The sequence below is a fragment of the Telopea speciosissima genome, chromosome 9 (assembly GCF_018873765.1).
Source record: "Telopea speciosissima isolate NSW1024214 ecotype Mountain lineage chromosome 9, Tspe_v1, whole genome shotgun sequence".
In the NCBI taxonomy this organism is placed as follows: Eukaryota; Viridiplantae; Streptophyta; class Magnoliopsida; order Proteales; family Proteaceae; genus Telopea; species Telopea speciosissima.
The window spans coordinates 46,922,987-46,947,663 of record NC_057924.1 but is presented as its reverse complement, the minus strand read 5'-3'; the positions used below and the strand labels follow the sequence as shown (position 1 = coordinate 46,947,663).

The 24,677-nt window shown below is 41.4% G+C and overlaps 1 protein-coding gene across 1 annotated transcript; it reads left to right on the top strand.

Moving 5' to 3' along the window:
* Positions 1 to 453: 453 nt before the first annotated feature.
* On the top strand, positions 454 to 22,355 carry LOC122641068 (endoplasmic reticulum oxidoreductin-1-like). The gene is made up of 11 exons (XM_043834387.1): positions 454 to 606; positions 747 to 922; positions 1,445 to 1,576; positions 2,460 to 2,718; positions 3,100 to 3,210; positions 18,767 to 18,885; positions 19,383 to 19,487; positions 19,593 to 19,795; positions 21,123 to 21,246; positions 21,337 to 21,521; positions 22,014 to 22,355. The coding sequence occupies exons 2-11, from the start codon at positions 782 to 784 to the stop codon at positions 22,039 to 22,041; spliced, it is 1,407 nt and encodes a 468-aa protein (XP_043690322.1). The 5' UTR covers positions 454 to 606; positions 747 to 781; the 3' UTR covers positions 22,042 to 22,355.
* Positions 22,356 to 24,677: the final 2,322 nt, after the last annotated feature.

The window sequence follows — 24,677 nt, the reverse complement described above, 5'->3', positions numbered from 1 at the left end:
GAACTTGTTGAGTGTTCAAAAACCCTCAAGATCATTATTTACTTAATTTTTTTATTATTAAGTATTCAGATTTTTTCTGATCGTATTTTTATTGGAGTATTTGGATTTTTTTTTCGGATATCTCTAAACGAATACGGATGCGGATGAAATTCGAATTTTTGATTATCCATTTAATCCCTAATGCTCATTGGGCACACACTTCATTGTAGAGGATCCGGATCCGCTGGGCATAGCCTGAGGCCTTAAACCTAAACTTAGCCGGGCCCAACATAGGCCTATATTTTTGGGCTACAGGTCAGTCCACTGGCGGGCTCAGGGTTTTCGGCCCAAGTTACACACCTATACCCAGCTGGTGACTTTAGTTCACTTAACAAGTCCATTTGTCAATTTTGATTGGTTAAGTGACGGAAAAATTACCCACGCGTCAATTTTTTTTTGTTAATTTTCCAACCAAAAATCAATTTAGTAGAAGGAATGTAGAAACCAGGGGCCACGGCAGCCGAGAATTGCAAGAAACCGTCATTGACGCGTTTCGCGGCTGAATTAAATTTCTTACACAGAAGAATCGAATCAGAAGATCAAACACTAAAAATCTTTCGTTGTATTGTCTTCCCTTCCCTTTGCTTCTATATATAATTCCATTTTTTTTTTATTTGGTGTTCCATTTCCTTCTCTCCTACCAAATTTTATCAGTAAAAAGAAAATCAGAATAGCAGACCCCCCTTTTTTTTTACTTTTCTCTCTAGGAATTGTTCTGATTGACGCAATTGTGAAACGGAAAATGGCAGAGAAGAAGAAGAAGACGACGCCCAGTGGAAGATGGTTGTGGGTTCTTGGAGCCGCCGTTATAGTATTTCTCGCAATAGTAGCTCCGAAGATCTCTCTTTTCGGTCGCAGTGCGCACAAGCCCTGCAAGTGTGAGGTATTATCTCCATTTTTCTTAAAAACAATCTACCCCCTTTTTTTTTTTCCCATTCCTGTCTTGTTTTACAATATTTGGAATATTTGTCTGGGTGATCGTGAACTGCTGTTGATTCATATTCAATTTTACACTTTTCACAAAGGAGTGATATCTGGGCATGTTCTGCTCCACTTTATTATATGTAGATGAGTTTTCTTCTTCATTAGTCTGAATTGAAGAATCTGATCTTGGTTAGAGTTTTTTTTTCTTTTCACTTCCCCAGCTCAATCGATGGTCGATGGGGCACTGATTTACTATGGTTGTTTTTTGTCTTTTTCTTTTATTATTATTTATAACTTCTTCAATTAGAATGAGGTTAGGATCCAAGTTTAGATGGTGACTCATGGAGATCAATGTAGTACTCTTTGATGTGAATCTTGAAGTACTATTGAGCCTCTGACTGAATCATATTAACCCCCCAAAAAATATATTTCTTGCTTGATTATGATTACTTGCCCCTTTGTCTCCCTGGAATCTTTGCAGGATTCACGCAAGTATACTGGCATTGTAGAGGATTGTTGCTGCGATTATGAGACTGTTGACAGTGTTAACGAGGAAGTGTTGCATCCACTGCTCCAAGAGCTCGTTAAAACCCCATTTTTCCGGTATTTCAAGGTATGGTGATTATTTTATTTGGGCTGGAAGTAGGTGAAATGCTTTGATATTTGTTCAATTAGTTTGGATAATCCTTTGCCTTTGTTCCGTTAGTTTTGGATATGGGTCATTGGACATTTTGATATGTATACCCAGACGTTAATCTTGTACATCCATTTTTTAATCTTTTAATAATTAATATATTCTTTTGCTAACCTTTAGCTAAAAAAAGATAAGATCATAGAACTTGATTACCTTCAATATAAGCTTGTTAATAGAATTGGCCCCCTACAACTATCAATTGGAGCTCGAAAGGAGTATCATTGTATTGAATTCAAAGAGATGCTTTTGTATTAGTAGTTGTTGACTCTTTAAGGAATCCTTCTGTTGGTGCTGTCTTTGGGTTTTGCATAAAGAAAGAAGCAATCAGCTGTTTGGGGAAAGGGAGGGTGTCAATGGGAGTCCTCAATATGATTTGGAGGTTCATGGTGTTGAATTCCTTATTAATTTTTTTTATAAACACTTGGAGGAACTGCCAGGTGGTTGTTGTATTTATGCATTAACTTTCATCTGAACACTAGATTTTAATAGTACCCTCAGAAACTTGCTGATTGTCTTCTTTGGTTGAATAAACACGGAAAAGAAAAATCCAACTTATAGGCATTGAATTATTTAGAAGGGCAAATATGCCAAAGTCATTGGCTGTCAAAGATTAGCTGCCAGAACTCAAACTCCAAGCCAAAGAAATGTTTTCTCCTCCTTGATTTATGGTAAAAAAAAAGTTGAATGCAACTTGTAATTCTTCACATTTCTTCTTCATGTACTTTAATGTTATTCTGTGCTTTAGAAATACTTGGATGACTTGATCTGATTGTTCAATTACTGGCTGTTTTTTCTGCAATAGGTTAAACTGTGGTGTGATTGTCCTTTCTGGCCTGATGATGGTATGTGCCGTCTCCGGGATTGCAGCGTCTGTGAATGCCCAGAAAATGAGATTCCAGAAACGTTCAAGAAGCCCTTCAATCGAGTGCTTTCATCTGACGACTTAGTGTGCCAAGAGGGAAAGCCAGAGGCAATTGTTGATCGCACTCTAGATACTAAAGCTTTTAGAGGATGGATAGAAACAGACAATCCATGGACAAACGATGACGAGACTGATAACTGTAAGTCTTACTGCTACTGTTGTGGGCACCTGTAATGCAATCATTTGGTTTTTTTTTTTATACGACTTCAGTGCTGCTCTAATGCCATGCCTATGACTGAAACAGCTTGTTTTCGTAAGCTGTTGATGCTGAAATTCTTTTACAAAAGCATCAAGTTAAATAAGATTTTTTTTTTTTAATGTTTTAAATTTGAATAGTTTTCACCGCCCAAGGTCCATGGGGAAGGTGAGAATCACAAAATCTGACTGTGGACATATCCAATAACTCTTGTTTTCTCATTTATTTTTCTAGGAAAGATTGTTTTGCTATTTAGTTGTGCATAAGGCTTCAATCTTGACAAACTGAGAGCAATTATGATTTATGTGTCATTTGTGTTTGCAGCTGAGATGACATATGTAAATCTCCAACTGAATCCTGAACGTTACACTGGCTATACTGGTCCATCAGCTAGGAGGATATGGGATGCTATTTACACAGAGAATTGTCCAAAATGTAAGTTTTCCTTTGTGCAGAGTACACAACTTGATATGCTTTAAATTTCATATAATTCTCACTCATTTCACCCACTGCAATGACGGCATTTCTTATGATTTGACATGATAACTATTGCTATCTGATCTGACAATGTTGCTTCTGGACACAAAAAACTTACATCTATAGCTTTCCCTAAGCTGCATTATCAGTTGTTTCCATTTTCGAGTGTACTACTTCTTTCCCCCTTCCCTCTAAAAATTGCAGTTTCTTGTTGGACTTAAATAAATTTCTATTTATCATGTCATCTTTCATTCATTTATCCTATTAACTCTTACTGTTTTTATGGCCTTTTCTTGTCCAAAAGTGTGTGAACTTTATCATGCATAATAATTGTCGTGCACCTTTTATTTCCGCTTGGTTCCTAGGCTCTTTCTTTTCTCTTCTCCACCAAAGTTATATGGATTTTAAGTAATGGAATAAAAGGCAGTCCTTTAGACGGCATGGTCAAGTGCAACGAGGGCCAGTGTCACCATCTATGTGCTTTGAGGATGCTCTTGTGAAAGTTTGGGGCTTTAGAAGGAGGTAGTATAGTAGAAAGGTGGTAATTCAAGTTGCAGTGATGAAGTTGTATTTTGAATGAAAGAATGCCCTAGCAGAATCGTTCGAATGGCATCATATTTGTGAAGGTGTCCCCCTAGGCGACAAGGTGCTTGGGATGCCCAAGGCAAGGCCAGAATTGATCCAGTCAAAAGAATAGAGATGTAAACAGATAGTCGAAAATCCGAATTCAATTCACTTCCATATTTGTTTAGGGGTATCTATATTCGGAAAATCACTATCCAGATAATATTCGAATCCGTCCAAGAACTAATCGGATAAGGATATCCCATTATCCGATTCGTTTAGTGTTAATATTATAAAATGGGAAAGAGAACGCTACCTAGGCATGTGTGGTACCTGCCCCTGCACCCAGACACAAGGGGACGTGATATGACCGCCGTGCCCTTAGGAAATTCCATCTTCCATGAGGGGCAAGGCGGTCATTTTGCACACCCGTGTCTGGGCGCTGGTGCAGCGCACCGCACGCGCCCAGTTAGCGATCTTTTTCCTTTATAAAATAAAAGAAAATAAAAAGTAATTTTACATAGTGTTAGTGGAATCTCTTTTTTTTTTTTTTTTTTTTTTTAATTTAAAAAAAAAAGAAGAAAAAAGTAAGATAGTGTTAGTGGACGTTTACTCCTTAAATAGTGTTTAGTAAACGCATTAATTTAATTTGAAATAAAAATTCTAAAAAAAACTAATAAAGTGGAGATAGTGGAGAACAATTGTGCAGCACTAGAGTTTTTTCATTCATTCCTTTCGTTTTTGTTTTGGAGTCTGGACTCTAGAGTATTCAAGTGGTCACTGTTAAATCGACTCTCGTCTCTTCACATCTTCGCTGTTCGTTCCTTCATCATCTTCGATCCATATCTGAGATGGAAATAATATAACATCTACAAACCAAAAGGGAAAAGGCAGGAGGTAGACAGGAAGTTCGGCAATAGAGTATTCAAGTGATCTCTGTTCAGTCGACTCTTGCCTCGTCGCATCTTTGCTGTTCGTTCCTTCATCATCTTCAATCCAGATCTGAGACGGAAATAGGATAACATCTACAAACCAAAAGGGATAAGGCAGGAAGAAGACTGCAAGAGCGGCAATGGAGGAATCTCAAATAACTGCTGGAACCTCTCTCTCTCTCTCTCTCTATTTCATTATGGTTACCATTATAATGAAATTTTGATTGATTTTTTCAGAGAAAGAGATGTGAATTTCTTCATGAGATTCTCTCTCGCTGCCAGAGATTGCCTGCTGCTCTCTCTCTCTGCAACTACACACTTTTTGAATAGGATATCCAGATATCTCGAATATCTGTCTCATAATCGAAAATAATGTTTTGCTAAAAGGTCGATTGTATTAAGAAAGAAAAGAATAAATAAAATGATACAAACTGGACAAAAGCTGCGCACAGAAACACAAAAAAGCTAACCCAACCCCCCCTCCCCCTTTGGCATGGCCATCAATGGGGAAAGAAAGGGAAGCAACACATGAAAATAAAAACTCAGACCTGCATTATATAGAGCGGTATCTGGGACGCCAGAGAGAATTGTGCGAAACTTCTGCTTGCATAGATGGAGGTAGAGGAACCAGGGAAGACGAGTCTGCCAATTCTAACAGCTGACTTTGCTAAGAAATCTGCGAGGGGGTTCGCCTCTCTAAACAGTGGGAGACTTTCCACTTAATGGAGGAGAGGAAAGACTGAAGAGAGAACCAGACTTGATGCACTAACCAGGGCACAATCTTTATTGATAGCAATAAGGCAACTGAAATTGAATCACACTCTACCCACGCCTTGCGATAGCCAAGGTCCTTAGCCATTTCCAAACCAAAGACAGCCACCTCAAACTCTGCTTCAAAGTTTTTTTTGATCCCTATGAATCTTCTGAATGTGAATAAGACATTTGCATGATCATCTCTAAAGATGCCCCCTGCCCCAGCCCTTCCTTCATTTCCCATAAAACTTCCGTGTCCACATTTAACTTTACCCATCCTGGAGCAGTTAGACACCAGAAAATTTGCATCATATCTCTAAGAGCACGAGGCTGGACTGAGATGCCCAGGCGTCTAGCTGAGAGAAGACCTTCCATTGAAGAAACACAACCCTTAAATTTTGGGGATAAGAGTTGAATTTCTCGCTTCACTAAATCCCATATTTGAAAATGGGAGCACTTTTTACCATCAAACCACCTGGCATTGCGTTCCATCCAGGTAAAGTAAGGGATCAAAACTACCCTAGCCAGCCAAGCCTCTTTTAGGGAAAAAATATGATCCACCAAGAGCAAAGATTATCAAAGGAAGAATGTCCCTACCACGAGACACCAAAGCAAGCCAAGAACAGGTCCAGACAACTCCAACAAAGGTCACAGTCCAGGAAGATATGGTCCATGGATTCCATTGCCTTCAAACATAGATCACAATGAGAAGGAATAGGAATTCCCCTAGAGCACACCTTGTTGTCTGTCGGAACTTTTTCATGAATAAGTCTCTGAGCGAAAACAGAATGCCTTGGGTGAAAAAACTTACCCCATACCAAAGAAAACCAAGAGACTTGGGCTTCTTCTCACTCAGAGCATCCTAAGCCGACTTGATTGTGAAGCACCCCGGAGAAGTCAGAGCCCAAAAACAAACATCATCCACAAGAGTAGAAGGGAGTTTCACCGCTTTAGTTGCTTCAAAAATATTAGAAAGGCCAATAGACTCTTCTACTAGAGGAAAACGCCACTCACCATCTACAATGAAATCAGAGAGGAGAGATACCATTCCTTGGAACAGGGATGAATCCAACTCAAGCATATTTTCGATAAACCTTGGACCCAGCCACCTATCTGTCCAAGTTAAGATTTTTTCTCCATTCCCCACGAACCAGCGTTCTTGCTCAGCCACAAAATTCCACAACCTTTTTACACCAGGCCACACAGAAGAAGATTTATATCCTCCTTTGATAGAACCATCCCTGTTGACAAACCTTGCACGTAAAAATTTACTTATGCCTGAATTCCTGTGCTTGACTTGCCATACCAGTTTGCGGAGGAGAGCTTTATTAACATCCCGAAGGCGTCTAATGCCAAGACCCCCTTCAGACTTGGGTCTACAAACATATGCCCATTTTACTATGATTTTCTTTGAAAACTCCAAGTCTCCATTCCAAATGAAGCTTCTCATCCAGCGTTCCAATAACTTTACTAGCGATTTAGGCCACCAATAAATTAAAAAATTGTGGATCAAAATGCCAGAGATGACTAACCTCACCAACTCAACTCTTCCTGCCAACGAAAGGAGTTTTCCCTTCTAGCTTGAGAGACGATGTTTCAACTTATTCATCAAAGGGAGAAGATGATCCCTTTTGACCCTGCCCCTAAAAATCTGCACGCCATGAAACCGAGTGGGAAGAGAACACACCGGAATGCCCAACAACTCCAAGATGCTTTGCTTACGACAAGGAGGAATGTTACTAAAAAATAATTTACTTTTCTCCAAGTTCATCCATTGCCCAGAAAATTCTTGATATTTGGATAAGAACACATTGAGATTGCGTGCATACCTTAGAGATCCATTCATGAAAATAAATATGTCATCCGCAAATAGAAGATAAGAAGGGACTTCCGCATCTCTAGAGCCAGGGAGGGATTTAATTAAATTTTCCTGCAGCAGCGACTTCAGCCCCCTACAAAGAACTTCGTCAACCAGGATGAAGAGAAGAGGAGAGATGGGATTCCCCTGCCGAAGACCTCTAGTCACACCAAAAAAACCAACCGGACCTCGATTGAGAAGAATACAAATGCAAGAAGACAAGAGGATCTGGTGAATCCAAGAGATCCACTTCTCTGAAAAACCAAAACGATGGAGCACCGCAAACAAAAAATTCAATGAGATAGAGAGTCATAAGCCTTCTGAATGTCTAACTTGATTCCCATACCCCCTCCACGGGCAGACGCATGCATAAGATTGGCCAGCTCAGAGGCCAGACCAATGTTATCTGATACAATATTACCCTTTTGAAAGGCTCCCTGTTCGTCCGAGATAAGACGAGGCAGCAACACAGAGAGCCTCGAAGCCATAACTTTAGAGATGGTTTTGTACAGAAAATTCCCCATGCAAATCGGTCTATACCTGTCCAGAGATTGGGTTCCTTCTACCTTGGAGATCACCTCAAGGAAATAAAACTATTATTTACTGCCTTTGGAATCACACCAGTGACAAAGAAGCTTCTAACCACACCACATAAGTCACCACCTACTACTTCCCAACACAAGCGAAAGAAAGCACCTGAAAAGTCGTTTGGACCTGGAGAGCTTTCAGGGTCTAGGTCCCACACTGCTACTTTCATTTCATCATCAATGGGAGTCGCATCAAGACCAAGATGATCCACTTCCCCAACGTCCCTTGGAATATAGTTAAATAATTCCAAATGTTCAGTTGAAGGAACAACCTATTGAAAATTTTCATAGTAGTTGACCAAAGAGTCCAAGATCTGCCCTTGATCTAAGAGAACCGAACTATCGTCCTTCTTTAAAGATCTAATGATGTTTTTGCCCCTACGAACTTTCGCTGACAGGTGAAAGAACTTGGAATTTCTATCTCCTCTGGTCATCCATCTGATTCGGGATTTTCCCAAAGTTTTTCATGAGCTTCCATCGCCTTCAAATAGACAGTCTTTGCATCAGCTTCTTTACTGAACAGAAGGTCGGACATCCCATCGCTTTCAATTTGGAACTGAATGTTGTCCAACTCTTTTCTTTTTTTTGCTTCATCAATAGGCTGCATCAACGTTTGTGTTGAATTCCGGGAATACGGGCTTGAGTCAGAGTGACTACAGCCATCCTTTATTTATAATATACGAAAGAACATTGTGGAACAGGTACAAGGACAATATTACCCCTATGAGAATTTTACCCTTGAACCCATATTACAACACTCCCCCTCAAGTTGGTGCATACATATCAAACATGCCCAACTTGCTAACAATAGGAAAAAATAACTTATTGCTGATCCCTTTGGTAAGGATATCAGCCAGCTGTTCACTAGACTGGATAAATGGAATACAAACTGTTCCTTGTTCCAATTTCTCTTTGATGAAATGCCGATCAATCTCAACATGTTTGGTACGATCATGTTGGACCGGGTTGTGAGCAATGTTGATTGTTGACCTACTGTCACAGTAGAGCCGCATTGGAAGATCAGCATTCATCCCCAAGTCTTGAAGAAGCCCCTTGAGCCAGAGAAGTTCACAAATACCCTGTGCCATAGCTCGAAATTCAGCTTTAGCACTAGATCGAGCTACAACAGCTTATTTTTTGCTTATCCAAGTAGTAGGGTTCCCTCCAACAAATGTACAATATCCGGATGTGGACTTCCTATCATCAGGACTGCCAGCCCAATCTGCATCAGTTTATGCTTCTATCCGGAGATGACTATGTGAAGAATACAAGACTCCCTTTCCAGGAGAGGACTTGAGGTAACAGAGTATTCTGTATGCTGCTTCTAAATGAGAAGAGTGAGGATCATGCATGTATTGACTGACAACACTTACCGCAAATGTGATGTCTGGCTGAGTATGTGAGAGGTATATTAATCGGCCAACTAACCTCTGATAGCTACCCTTGTCCACTGGGTCACCTTCCTTACTCTTCAAATGTATGTTGGGCTCAAGAGGGGTGTCTGCTGGTTTACACCTAAGCATCCCTGTTTCACTCAATAGATCCAGGGTATATTTTCTTTGGGAAAGAGATATGCCCTTAGCTGAATAGGCAACCTCTATCCCTAGAAAATATCTCAATCTCCCTAAATCTTTGACTTCAAATTCGATGCCCAAATATGTCTTCAGCTTTTGGATTTCATGTGCATCACTACCCGTGATCACTATGTCATCAACATAGACAATCAAAATGGTCACTTGCTGTCCCATCCTTTTAATAAACAATGTGTGGTCAGCATTGCTTTGCTTATACCCATAAGCAACCATAGCCTTATGGAATTGGCCAAACCAAGCCCTTGGTGACTGCTTCAGACCATAAAGAGCCTTCTTCAACTTACATACCTTTCTCTGAGTCTCTAAAGAGGTAAAGCCTGGAGGTATCTCCATGTAAATATCTTCTTCCAAATCTCCATGTAGGAATGCATTCTTCACATCAAGTTGTTGGAGTTCCCATCCTCGATTTACAGCACAAGAGATGATAACCGTATAGTATTCACTTTTGCTACAGGAGCAAATGTTTCTTGACAGTCAATTCCATGGGTTTGGGTAAACCCTTTGGCTACGAGTCTTGCTTTGTATCTTTCCACTGAGCCATTAGCCTTGTGCTTCACAACAAAGACCCATTTACAACCAACCGATTTCTTTCCTAGTGGAGGATTTACCAAATCCCAGGTCTGATTCTTCTCAAGCAAGCATTTCTTCATTCATCGTATCCTTCCATTTCTGTTTGGTTATTGCTTCCTGCCAATTGTAAGGGATGGAAACAGAGGATAAAGAAGATAAAAGGAGTTAGAGAGTTGTATGACACATAGTTGGAAATAGGATGTTGTGTACAACTCCTTTTGTTTCCGAATAGCAATGGGTAAATCAAGCTGGATGAGGTGGCTTACGAAAATGACTAGGAGCAAGACTTAGCAGAAGATGCCGATTGTGTAGGGTCTCTTTGACGAGGGTCATCAAAGGAAAATCAGTTCCCGAGTGTAAGTCCACTTTATTCTCCCCCACTGCTTTGTGCTCAATCTGTCCCACTTCTTGTTCCTGACTTGTAACTCCATTTTCTAGTTCAACAAAGACATCCTCTATAGTAGGTATCTCAATGTCTAGAGGAGCAATCAGCGGGGCCTCTTCACCACTTAGAATCTTCCCCTGCTGAGGTACCGGCTGTTTAAAGTAAGCCTTAGACTCCCGGAAGACGACATCCATAGTGACAAATACCTTTCGTGTAGGAGGATGATAGCATATATACCCTTTCTGTGTAGTTGAGTAATCCAGAAAAATGCACCGCAGTCCTTTGGGATCAAACTTGCCGTGTACATGGTGATTCCTTGCAAACACGACATAGCCAAAGACCTTTGGAAGCACAACAAAAGTCGATTTTCCAACCAATGTCCAAGGGACAGCGGCCACCTAAGACTTGAGAGGGACGCCGATTGATAAGATAGGTGGTTGTAAGAATAGCATCACCCCAGAAGCGGGGAGGAACAACCATAGTAAACATAAGAGAACGAGCAACCTCCAAGAGATGTCTGTTCTTGCGTTCAACTACTCCATTTTGAGCAGGAGTGTCAACACAAGAGGTCTGGTGTATGATTCCATGGCTGTCCAAATAAGAGCGGAAGGCACCATCCATATACTCTTTTCCATTATCTGAGCGGAGAATCTTCACCTTAGCATCGAACTGGGTCTGGACCATCTTATGGAATAGAGTGAAACAAGTGAAGACGTCACTCTTACTATGCATCAAATACACCCAAGTTGTCTGGCTAAAACAGTCAATGAAAGTGACAAACCATCTAAATCCAGAAGTAGAAATACATCGGGCAGGGCCCCACACATCAAAATGTATCAAACCAAAAGGCACATTGCTTCGATTATCAGAAATAGGAAAAATACTTCTAGTTTGCTTTGCCAAAGTGCAATCGTTACAAGAGAAATTATGTTTATTACACCGTTTCACTAGACTAAGAAATAAAGTAGATAAAACTTCTATAGGAGGATGGCCCAAACGACGATGCCAATTATTCAACTCAAAAAGTGTAGAATCAAAATCAAAAGATGTCGGCTGAGATGTCAAAGCTCCCCGGGAACTGTTAAGTACGTACAGACCACCTACCACTTTACCACATGCAATCGTACTGTCCATTGCTGAGTCCTGAAACAAACAATAGGGTGGAAAAAATGTTACTTTGCAATTTAAATTCCTAGTTAGGCTACTAATGGAAAGCAAATTAGTAGTAAACTTTGGAACATGTAAGACAGAGGAAAGGCTAAGAGAGGAAGTGCATTGGACAGATCCCTTTCCCGAGATAGGAGAAAGAGACCCATCAGCAACACGAACCTTGTTATGACCAGAAAGAGGAAAATACTTGGAAAAAAACAGATGAAGAACCTGTCACATGGTCGGTTGCCCTTGAGTCAATTACCCAAGAATCGGGCAGGACTGAGGTGCAGTTCCCACCAAATGAAATACCTGTGGAAGAAGAAGAATTTGGGTTGGTAGGCAGAGACAAAGCTGAGGCAGCCATGGAAGGAGATACTGATGCCGAAGAAGATGTGTCCAATCGATTCACCATATCCCGAAGATTTTGCAATTCAGCCACTACTTGCGAAAGAGATTGATCAGGCTGGTCGTCAGAAGTTGCCTAATGGGCACGGGTGTTACTAGGCCGATTGGATCCACCCCTCCCACGCCCGCGAGTCTCTGCAGGGCAACCATGAAGCTTCCAACAATGATCTTTGGTATGCCACTCCTTCCCACAGTGATCACATTTAATAGGAGGGCGATCACCAGATGTCCGATCAGTACTAGCAGACCTGGTAGAAGTTCCTCAGGAAGACTGCGAACCAGAGACGAGCCGATCGTTCCGGAGTGACAGGATGAACCATGGCTGTACGCCTACTGTCCTAGGCCGATAGAATCGCATAGGCTTGCTCCAGAGATGGAAGTGGATCTCGGTTCAAAATATTGGCACGAATTTGATCAAACTCAATATTGAGGCTGGACAAAAAATCAAAAACACGTAAGCCATCCTCCCACTTACGGAAGGCTGTGGCATCAACATCGCAGGTAGCAGTGAAGGTGCCTAGAAAGTCCAACTGCTGCCACATAGTACACATGGTATTGTAATACTGAGACAGTGACAACTCCAACTGCCTGGTAGAGTGAATCTTCTGACGAAGCTCGTAACATTGGGAAGCATTCCCAACCTGAGAATTAGTGCCCTTGGCTGTTTTCCAAATCTTTGCAGCTGAATCAAGAAGGAGATAGCGCCCGACAATATCTTGCTCCATCGAATTTACAAGATATGACATGACCAAAAAATTGAAGTTCATCCATCGATCCACTGCAGTACCAGCCTCGGTAGGCCTGACTTGAGTGCCCATGATATAGCCAGAGAGACCACGGGATCCAATAGCGAACAAGCAGGAACGAGACCATAAAAGATAATTGCTGCCATTGAGTTTGATGGGATTCCCTGGAAATGGAATAAAGTCGTGTTGGGATGACCCATCAGAACCAGAGGAAGCAGACATGATCTATGAAACGTCAGGCATGGTGGCTGGAAAAAATCGCAGAAACCAATATGAGGGAGAGGCCTGCGGGCTTGGGAAAAAATCGCAGAAACCAACATGGTGGGTGGGAAAAAATTACGGCAAAAGGAGGGAGACCTCTCGTGAGAAAGAGAGGAGGCGAGAGGCCTGCGGGCTTGGGAAAAGTGGCGGAAGGTGGTGGGGTGGCCTGCTGTGGCTGGCGGAGGTGGTGGAGTGGCTTGTGGGGGCTGGCGGAAGGTGGGAAAGGGCTGGCGGTGGTGGAGGGGCTGGCGGTGGTGGCTGTCCTTAGGGCAGAATCACGAAGAAGAAGAAGAAGAGAGAAAGACAAAAGAAGAAAAGGAAAAATTTTCTAATTCCCATATCCCCAAAATATTTTTGGCTCTGATGCCATGTTGAATTCCGTGAATACTGGCTTGAGTCAGAGTGACTACAGCCATCCTTTATTTATAATATATGAAAGAACATTCTGGAACAGGTACAAGGACAATATTACCCCTATGACAATTTTACCCTTGAACCCATATTACAACAGTTTGGAAACACCGATCTAGCCCAAGCCTTGAGGATTGGCTTAAGTCTATTAAGTTTTTGAGAAAAACAAAGGATTGGGGGGCTGCGCACTGCCAGGGACCCACTATCACGAACCACCTGCAAAAAGTCAGTGTGTTCCATCCAAAACTTTTGGAACCTAAATGGGCAGTTTTTTGGTTTTGGAACCGCTCCAGAAATAAAAAGAAGGGGAGCATGATCAGAGGATACCCGGCGAAGCACCAACTGAGAACAACATAAAAAGTGAGAAATCCAATGATCGTTGCAAAAGCCACGGTCCAGCACTGCAGCAACATTCCCGCACCTCCTATTATTGGACCACGCAAACTTTCTTCCTTGCGAGGGAAACTCCACCATAGAGCAAGAATCCACCCAAGCTTGGAAATCAGCCGCACCCCAATATTAAACCTGCCCGGATCACTTTTTTCATGTGATTCCAATGTTGCATTGAAATCACCTACCACACACCATGGGATAGAGGGAGAGGAGGCCAGCCAATTCGACCCATAAATCCCTTCGTTGCACACGAAAACATTTTGCATGAACCAAGGAGAGTTGCACCATTGAGCCCACCCAGTCAACAGTAATAGAAATCTGTTGTTCTGAAGGAGAAACAACAACCAGCTTCATAATGAAGGACTTCCAGAAACCCAGAGATTAGGAACCTTTTCACGTCTGGAGTTTGAAATTAAATCAGCAGTAATCCCATTCTATTAAAAAATAGAGCAGGTAATTTATGGACATCAATCATTGGTTCTGCCAAGCACACCAAGTCTAGAGAATGCTCCTTCAGAATACCACTCAAGGCCCTTCTTGCAGCAATGTTCTTCATCCCCCTTACGTTCCAGAATAGGACACGCATTGGATCACTTTTTATTTGCAACTCTGTCAGACCTTTTCGTCTGACCTGCTTTCTCATTTGGATTAACCACCCCCTCCCTAACTAACATAGAACCACTTGCCAATTTCTTCTCCATAACTGCACCTTCCTATAGCATGAACTTCATGAAACGATAAAACAAGCCAACCTTCTTGAAACAAAGAAGATGGAAGGCCCTCAATGGAAGAAGAAGACTGCGCATGAGTAAGACCAGTCCCTCGTCCCTTGCTCGTCAAGGCAATTCCAGCTCCGACAGTACCCCTACCCCCACGAGAAGCAGCCAAGGTAAGCCCCCACGAGGAGCACCCCTACCACCTCGGGTTGCAGCCTGCGAATCTGGTACTGCTCGAGCAGCCTTTCCTTTCTTCCATGCACCTTGGCTAATGATGTTAGCCTCCACAAAGTTCACCTGATTATCAAATAGAGGTAAAGGAGCATCTCTAAACTGTAAAGGTATTTTCTCCCCCTCCACTGGTCTAGCATCCGACGATGTAGGCAAATCCTGAATACTGTGATCGCCTTCTCCCACCAGGCCTGCTACCTCATCTGGGTCAGCCCCATAGTCTGAACCGAACCCCTCAAAGTTAGCTGCATTATCCTGGATCAGACCCACCTTCATTATCCGGATCAGATCCACCTTCATTATCCAATCCATGAATTGAATCTACCCCAGTTGAAAACCCATCTGTAACTTCCTCATCCACGTTGTTATAACCAGCATTATCCTTATAAAGAGGAAGCTCCCCACGATTCTTGGGTAAAGCCAAATCAGAGGGAGCACCCCTTCTAAGAATACAAACGTGATTGTTGCCATCACGTGTAGATATAGGATTTGAGTTTGAATTAACCCCAACAATAGAGCCGCCATGGTTGGAAAGATTCTGCGCAATCCAAAGAACAGATTCTATTTCAATGGAGATAACTCTCTCCTATGATTTCCAATTGGGCTAAAATCTTGGGATTTGGATCTCACTCTTATCGTGGGGGTTGTGTTCTGGTACTAAACTCTACAATTAGTATCAATCTTTAATTTATGAACAACACCCCACAAAATTTCAAACTCAATGGATTAGAAAATAAAATGTTCTAACAATTGTTATTCAACCCAAAGGTAAGGTATTAGAAGGGTAGAAGAAGATAATAACCAGAATAATAAAAAAAAAACCAAGGAATAGAAGAAGTGAACAAGGAGTATATAGGACTAAAAAGAACCAAAGAAGGGATAAGATCACACCTGGAACGAAGGGATTGAAACTGAATTTGACCCATGGTTCGAAAACTCATCTTGAACAGCCGTCTCGATCAGGTTGAGATCTCGGCCAGACAGTGCATTTTTTTTGTTTTTTGTTAATGAAGTTTCGGTGGGCAAATGGCCTAAGTTGGCTCTGAAACTTTAAGGGAAGATTGTTTTAGGCTTAATAAACATATTTAATTCTTCAAATTGAAAAAAAAAAAAAAACCCAATTTGGTGTTTTGGGTTTGCACCCTTGGTTGGCAGTAAAGGCCGAACCCTTAATTCTACACAGTATTTGAATGATATGAGACATAATTGGCAAGTAAAACAAGTAAATTATGCAATAATAGCTGAAGACACATAATATTGAATAATTATTTAAGAAATAGTTAAAGACTTAAAGTTTCTATTACAAACCACAAGAGTACAAGACATAGTGAAAGTGTTCACAATGCATATTGCGTAGATACCCAACCCAAGTACAATAATAATACATAAGTCATAGACACCTTACTACCCTAGTCTTCCACGTCTCAACTCCCAAGTCCCAACAATACAATACTATGACTCTATGAGTACTGAGGAGGTCGAGATTCTCGAAATATTCAAAATTTTGGTCGAGTTATTCGAAACTGTGCATGTTTTGTGTCTCCTATGTCATCTCATCTCGAGGAGCTCGAGATTCTCGAGATATTCGAGATCTCGCTGAGATTTCGGCGAGTTTTTGAACTATGGTTAGGGCAGCTGCAGTTGTTGAAACTAATTGGCTGATTGTAGTTTGGCATAATGTTCTTTCCATGAATCAAGCGATTAAGCATGTGGGTCAAGGAGAAGAAGAGAAAATGGGTGGAAACAAAAATTTGATGGAAAAGACAAAAGGAAATAGGGGTGGGGGATGACGAACTGAGTAGGCTCAGCTTCCTATTTCATCAGCTTCCTATTTCATCTAATGTCTGGCTTCCATTTTGTTCATCAGATAGTCCTTTACTTGCCAGTCAATCAAAGTTTTTTCTTTCCCCCACCTCCCCCCCCCCCACCCAAAAAAAAAAAAAAATGGTGGAAAGGACAATAAGCCAAAAGGGCATGAGGGATAATGGAACTGAGTAATCAGCATCTATTCCCAGCTTCAAATTAGTTCCTTAGATAAGATCTTTACTTGCCAGTCAATCTGAGGTTTCTTCCCCCACCCCCTCCCCCTCTTCCCCAAGCTTGGATCCAAATAATATTTTCCGTGCACATGTGAAGCAGCTATTGACAACATTTTTCTTGAAAGATGCAAGGATAGGCAGAACAAACATTCCATATCAAACACCTTTACTGATGTATATCGATTCTTTGGCAAGCACTACACCAGCCGAAAGAGTCGCAGGCCTGGTCCATCACATCAATTAGTGGACCAGACCACATGGCCATAGGGCCAACCAGTTTCTAAACTGGGCCAGCCTACTTGGGCTGGGAGTACAAATCGTTGGTTAGGCTTTTGTCTTTATTGCAGAAGCAAATAATAAAGGAAGTCTTCCAGTTGTTTCCAGACACTACCGATTGGAGATCCATTGCCCTTGGTCAAGAAGTCAGCCAGCTACCAAAGAATGATCTACTGGGAGGTTTCTGAAAGGCTTTGATTTTGTTTCCTTTTTTAGTTTATTACTTAGAGATCAGTGTGGTTATCCTTTCTCCTATTGGGAAGGTTTGGAACATCAAGCAACCTAGTTCAGTTTAGAATAGATATTAGTTTCTATTTTCAGTATGCTTCCGTTTTCTTGTCAGCTTCTATTTTTGTTCTTACTTGTGAAGCAAGCATTTCTGCCTATATATTGTAACAGACTCTCCTAGAGTCTCCCATGATTTTTAATGATGAATGAAGCTTTGCTTGCTAGCAATTTATTGTGTTGAGAGAGGCTGAGTGACAGAGAGTCCAACTGGTGAGATACCAGGGCTGAGAGAGCCACTTACCCCCTCCCCATTCTTTCTATCGATCTCCATTCTTTTCCTGTGCTATCTTCTCTATTTCCTGAGTTGATATAGCTCTGTCCGAGATCTATTAAAGCCCCTGGTTGCCTCTTCTAAATTCTATATTGAAGATCCAAGTTGCTGCTACTGTAGCTGCTGATCAGAATATTCAGAAGAGGACGTGCGGTTGTGATTTGTCTTGGATTTCTGTTCCTGTTATAATTCCTCAACCAAGGAGAGTCAACTGCTGCAACTTTGGGGTTATTATCCCCTCCCAGAAGCACCACGCGATCTATTCCTGGGATCCCTTGCTTGTCAGATTTGAAGTTCTCCAATAACCTTCTAAATCTGAACCAGTTTGTATTTTTTATCACTACATCAGATCTCTGTAACTGGCCATTGGACTTGGCCCAGATTTTGAGCATCCATCAAGCACATCAGAGGTAGTCTTCGATCAGATTTGGAGACCATTCCGCTGGTTGGTTTGTCTAGTACTAGTTACCTTCTAATTTTCAGTCCTTACCTTCTGTTTCTGTAATCTGCCTATATCTCCCTAACCGTCCATCAGACCAGACCCAAACTTGGAGGGCTATTCCATCTCATCAAGACCTAAACTTGATCTGAGTTGCAGGTCCAACAGTTGATTCGATATTGTTATTCTGTTACACCTCTATTTGTGGTTAGCAACCTAGTCTGCCGTATGGTCAAGGGGATTGTGTGCTACCTGGATTGATTGTTTTGTGGGGGTTATTTGGGGATAGTTTACTTGTAAATTTACCTTACATTATTTACCTACACAAAAACCTCTACATCAGTATCCATGTAACCTCTTTCCTTTCCTTGTCCCACTCCCCCCAAAAAATAAAAATAAAACTCTGTTTTTCTTTTCAAATTCTTTAATAAAAGTCAACGATGAATACCATTTTGGAATTAATCTTGCACGGTAACTGTTAGGTCCAGTGTCTTTATCCATTTTCGTACTTAACAGTAAATGTTTGATTTTATTCTAAGTTCTCTCTAGTCTCTAGTATGATTTTGCTAGGACTTAAATACTCAGATAAGTTCGAATTCATCCTTATCACTAGAACTTAATGTTGAGATTCAACCTGTTGTGCAGATCCATCTGGAGAGTTTTGCCCAGAGAAGAAAGTGTTGTACAAGTTGATATCTGGACTGCATTCCTCCATTTCGATTCACATAGCTGCTGATTATCTCCTTGATGAAGCTAACAACTTGGTTATCATTTTAGCTCATTTCTGGCTATTCTCAACTTTTAAGAGGGGAGTGTCCCCTATGCTGGCAAATTTGTCATTTATCCATACAATACAGAATGTCCCTTTTCCTTTGATTCAGACTGTTTAGAACAATCTCTTTGATTGGCAGAATCCCTAAGAGGGTTCATCACAATGCCAGTATGGGGGAAATTTCCTACGCCACTTCAGTGGTGGCACGGAGAATGATATCATTCCCATGGGGCCCACATTGTCATGGTAGGGGAGAGAAAATAATAAACAATCCCATGTGAGAGGGTGATAGTACACTGGCATTGTGGGTAACTTTTTCCCTTAAAAGTATCGACCAAATGGGATGTGTATTCTGTATGGGGTAAAGGACACAATTATTGCTGTCATAATGGACATTTACTGTATCCCTTTTAATATATATATATTTTTTTGAATTTGTATGTTGGCAAGATGTAACATCTCATTTTCCATTTTCTGTTTGGATTTCAGTGGGGTCAAAATCTTGAGATCATGAACGAACGGGTGTTAAAATATTCGGAGCGTGTGAAGAACCTATACTTCACTTTTCTTTTTGTCCTTCGAGCTGTGACAAAAGTGAGTATTTGCCATGCTTCATCGATTTGATGTCTGTGGTTATTGATCTTCCAATAATACACATCATGATGGTTTCATTATATCCCTATTTTGAATATGTTCCAGGCAGCAGATTATTTGGAGCAGGCTGAGTATGATACTGGCAACCCTTCTGAGGACCTGAAAACACAGTCCTTGGTGAAACAGCTACTCTATAATCCAAAGTTACAAGCTGCATGCCCTCTCCCATTTGACGAAGCCAAGTTATGGCAAGGTCAAAGCGGACCAGAGCTGAAGCAGCAGATTCAAAGACAATTCAGAAACATCAGGTTTATATTTAAGGCTTTGCTCAACTAATAGTGGTTATTCTGAAAGTAGCAATTTTGTGTTTTTGAGAGCTCCACTGTTTTTCGTTCAATGTTTTCAAATTTCATTGTTCTTTTGACCTTACACAGATTGTCCTACATTGCATTTGGTTGCCGTAGCATCTGAGTAAACAGGTGTACACTGGATATCTCTGTTCAGAAATATGAATAAAAAATTAGGAACTGTACCATTTTCACAAAATCTAGCTAGAATATATGTTGTATCCACGTCATAGTAACAAATTAGTATGACTCAAGTACGTCCATGCTGCAGCATAAATGAAATGTACTAAAATGCTAGGGGAATTTAAAATGAAATGATTTGTCAATTAAAACACTTCTTTATTGAACCTGTTCAAAACTCATCTTTGAATGCTTTCAATTCTTTTTAAAAGGCTTGATTACTGTTATCAGGAATTCAGGATGCTTCATGTCCCTCTGTAGAACCCAATTTGACACCACAAACATGGGTATGGGTATTGTATATGTGTCAAGGTTTTATTCCGAACCAATTCCATTCAAATCAGCCGGGAATCGTCCGGAATCAGAAGGGATTGTTAGAATTCCTTTTTTATGAATCGGGTGAAATTAGGATCTGAATCTGGATCTGGATTAGCCAATTTTACCAATCCACATCTGATTTTGAAAACCATGATATGTACCCATCACATCCAGATTGGACTCCTGGACCCCTTGTTTTGGCACATTAAGGCCCTTTAGAAATACATTAACCATCATTTTTTTAAACATTTTAGCTGGCTCTCATAAAATATTCCTATTTTCTGCGATGTATCCCTATACATTGAGTTTTGGGGAAGTGGATTGGACTTCTCAACACATGTAGCCAAACCTATGTAACACAGGCTTGATATAAATAGGAAATAACTTACTGGCCTTAAAAGCTTCACCTTGAAGACAAGGCATGGGGAACCTAGGCAGCATTACAGATCCTTTTTACTTACTGCAGCACATTCAGTTTTGACCAAACTGGTAAAACAGTTTACAATTTCTGAAAATGTGCCCAATATCATCCAACAGATGGAAGATAATCATTCATCCTCCCCTTGACCATGATGTAATGTTCCTCCCCTTTGGAGAGATACTGTTTCCAATCACCAATTTTATCTATCTTACCTTTTGTATGGTTCTGCTGATTTTATGCTATTGGAGTTTCTTCTAGTATTTATTTATTATTATTATTATTATTATTTTTGGGCGAGGGGGGGGGGGGGGAGAGGGGAAGAAAAAGCAATAAAACAAGAGAACCTGAGTTACTTTATGTTTATTGCAGTGCATTGATGGATTGCGTAGGTTGTGAAAAGTGTCGACTATGGGGAAAGCTTCAGGTTCTTGGCTTGGGCACCGCACTGAAGATCCTGTTTTCTGTTAATGGTGAAAACCACATGGAACAGCCTGTAAGCCTGGTCTCAATCACTGTTTCTAGTTTTACTTCTATTCTTTTTCCCAACATTCTTATTGTGTGTATTTGCTGGTTCGTCTTTCAGTTGCAGCTGCAGAGGAATGAAGTAATTGCCCTGGCAAACCTACTAAATCGGCTATCAGAATCTGTTAACTTGGTACATGAGATGGGACCCCCCACAGTTGAAAAGATCATAGGGGGACATGTTTCTGCACCCAATGACCAAAGTAGCATATTGCAATCATTACGAGATTTTGTAGTCAGAACATGGTAAGGTCACACTTGTCTATTTGGTATTTAATTCATGGGGACCGTTCTCTACATGGGATGCAGGGGCCACACCGTGCGCTGGCACATTGGGGGTGGAATTCCCACCATTTATGGGGAGGCAGGGCAGTCATTCCGCCCCGCTATGTGTGGGCCTGGTCCTGCAACCCCGTGCAGGGAACTTTTTTCCTGAATTCATAATATTAATCTAGAGTCCAGATTGCATGGGGCACGACATGTCCGATTCATCCATAGGGGCCTCTGCTCAAATGACTGGAAAAATATATGAATGCATTTTATTCAATATTACCCTGGATAGAAGATGCCCATATTTTGGTAGCTGCACGCACCTGGATCTCTTGAGAAAATAACCTCTGATGACCTTATGACTGGGCCTTTGATAATCTGTAATCCATATGATCCAAATTGCTTAGGCGCTTAAGCAATCAAGCAACTACTAACTGTGCAGTTGGTTTCTCTTGGCACTGATTGCAGGTCAAGAAGCAGCAGCAGCAGCATCTAATGGCCTCATAGCAATTTTGGAGGATAGGGATAGTGACAATCCATGCAAGGTAAGGGTATCTATATGAGGAAACAGTGGGCGGTGAAAGCCGCTACTCAGCTTTGGAAGAGTAAATCCTTTAGGCAGAACTAAATTGTACATTATTTGATTGTTGTAAAATGCGGCATTTCAATCTGTTGGATTTGAAAATACCTCAAGACCATGTCAAAAAGCATCAAAATTATATTACAAATATACTGATTATTCCAACTAAGTCCAGTTCACATCACCTGTAGAAAAGTTCCGAAGCATCAATTAAAATCATGGTGCAAGGAATGTAGCCAAGTGCGTGCAAACCAGGTTGACACTAGGGTAGATGATGAAAAAATTAGGAATTCAATAGCTGAAGTCTAGGTGTGCCCACGGTTGACACTTTATATGGTAAAGGTTTCTCCATTGTGACCAACGTTCAAAATCCAGGTATCGGATTCGGTATTGGTCATGGCCGATACCTTTTCGGGTTGGGATTGGATCAGTGCAAATCGGTCAGGGTTGGTCAAAAAACCCCTAAAATTATTCGGCTAGAGTTGGTGTGTGTTGTGATCTATGGATTGGATCGGCTGATATTATCCGGATCGGATCAATCAATATTGGTTAGTATCGGTCAAAATAATATAAAAAATAAAAAATAAACCTAAAAACTTTGAAAAAAATCCACAAAGACTTCAATCAGATCGGCCAATCCGATTGTATTTTCAATCCTGTAGCCGTCCCATCAGATCGGTCAAGGATTGGTTGCATTTCAGGCCAAATTTCGGGATTGGCCTTGGCCGATATTGGCTGATCCGATCCGAGATTACAAATCATGATTGTAATTAAGTGGTCACGGGTTCGAGTTTGGAAACAGCATCGCGAAAGCAGGGGTAAGGTTGCATACATTTTCACCCTTCCCAAACATTGCAGTGGCTGCAACCCTTCTCAGACCCTGCAGTAGCGGGAGCCTCATGCACTGGGTACGATTTTTTTTAATCAAATCCTCTAAGATTCGTTACATGGGGTTATCTTTCTTTTTTCTTGGCAATCAACACATCTAAAATGATCCACAAGTCACTAGAACCAGATTAATACAAACTATCATCAAGGCTCTTCTTTTCTTATTACACGTACATGGTTTATGGTTCTAGTACTCAGTGTCTTATATTCTGGGCATATGTTTCCCAACTATAGATGTCAAAGAATAACTCTTCAGCAAGAATCAAAGTTTCAAACCAGCAACCAGGTCAGGATTCACTAGTACCGTTGGGTTCAGTTGCAGAAATATTTCTTTGTTACCAGATTCATTGACCTATTGATGATTGTTCTCGTTGCGTGTGAAAACCTCTGCCACCCGGTTCACCTGCGGATGTGCCTGCAAAAATCGAGTTAGTGCAAGAGAGCTGGTGTGATTCCGGCCAAGGGTTCTCTGATGTCTAAGTCAGGTCTCCAAAGCAACAACAGTTCAACTTAGTATTTATAGGATGAGAATAGGGCGGCGAAGAAGAGTCCTTGAATGGTAAGGGTTTTATTTTTTATAGGAGTTTGTCTAGCGGAGTCGTATTTAGACGTGGACTCTTCACTTGGTAAGAGTCCTTATCCGAACGGGATTCGATCCCATTTTTGGAGGGTGATCTGATCAAGTTGAGCGGTCGTATCCCGCAAATGTCAAGATGTCTAACGTGGCTTCGTAATCCAATTAACTAGACCTCGGCTCGGGGCTCATACTCGGGGGTCGGCTCGCGCGCGGTTGGTCTTAGCAGATGGGGACGTTGACCTCGTCGCCTGACCATGAGGGGCTCGGTTCCGCTGCCGACCCAGGAGGACTCGGTCATGGTGTCAGTCACGACAGACCCGACTGTGTTGCCGACCCTGTCAGGCTTGGCCAGGTTGTCGGCCTTGACAAACCCAACTATGCCACCGAGCTTGCGGTACTCGGCCTCATCCTCGGTCTTTGAAGACTCGCATGTCTTACGGCCACCTTTTTCCAGAGTCAAAGGGTTCGACTCGGCCTCGATCATGCCATGTGTCAATCGTTGGTTGGTCGTCTTTTTGTGACTCATCAGTTCCTAATAGAGCTGTGCTTGCAGAATCTTACCTCAAGGTTTCAGGGTGATCGAACCTCTGTGAGTTTGTGGTGTGAGTTCCTTCAATGGATATGGGGTTGAGATACCGCTTCCCTGTTGTTATGTTATTAGGTTGTCCTTAGGTTGAAGAAAGTAAAGTCCCAAAATTACTACCACTGAGCCCTCTGATTTGGGTCTACTTGCAAAGGAAACCAGACTTAGTTTCAGACCTTGAAGCTCTCCAATGACGGGAAGGAGGGAAGGAGATGAACCGAGAGAGAGGGAGAGGAAGAAAGTCAAGGTTTGAAAGTGTATACCCTTTCTGTCTTTTTGTTTTTTTAACTTTTTTCATTCCTACTATCTGCGTTTTGGGTTTAGAATCTCATCGGGTTGAGATTGATCCGGAAGCCAAATCGGGCCGGGCTTCATGAAATGGAGCAATTGAATCTCCACCATAGGATCTTTTAACGCCACATGTTGTGCAAGGAAGGTGATATTGCAGGAATTGCCAGATTAAATAAGGGGTAAAGTACACATACCCCCTTATAATGCATCCAA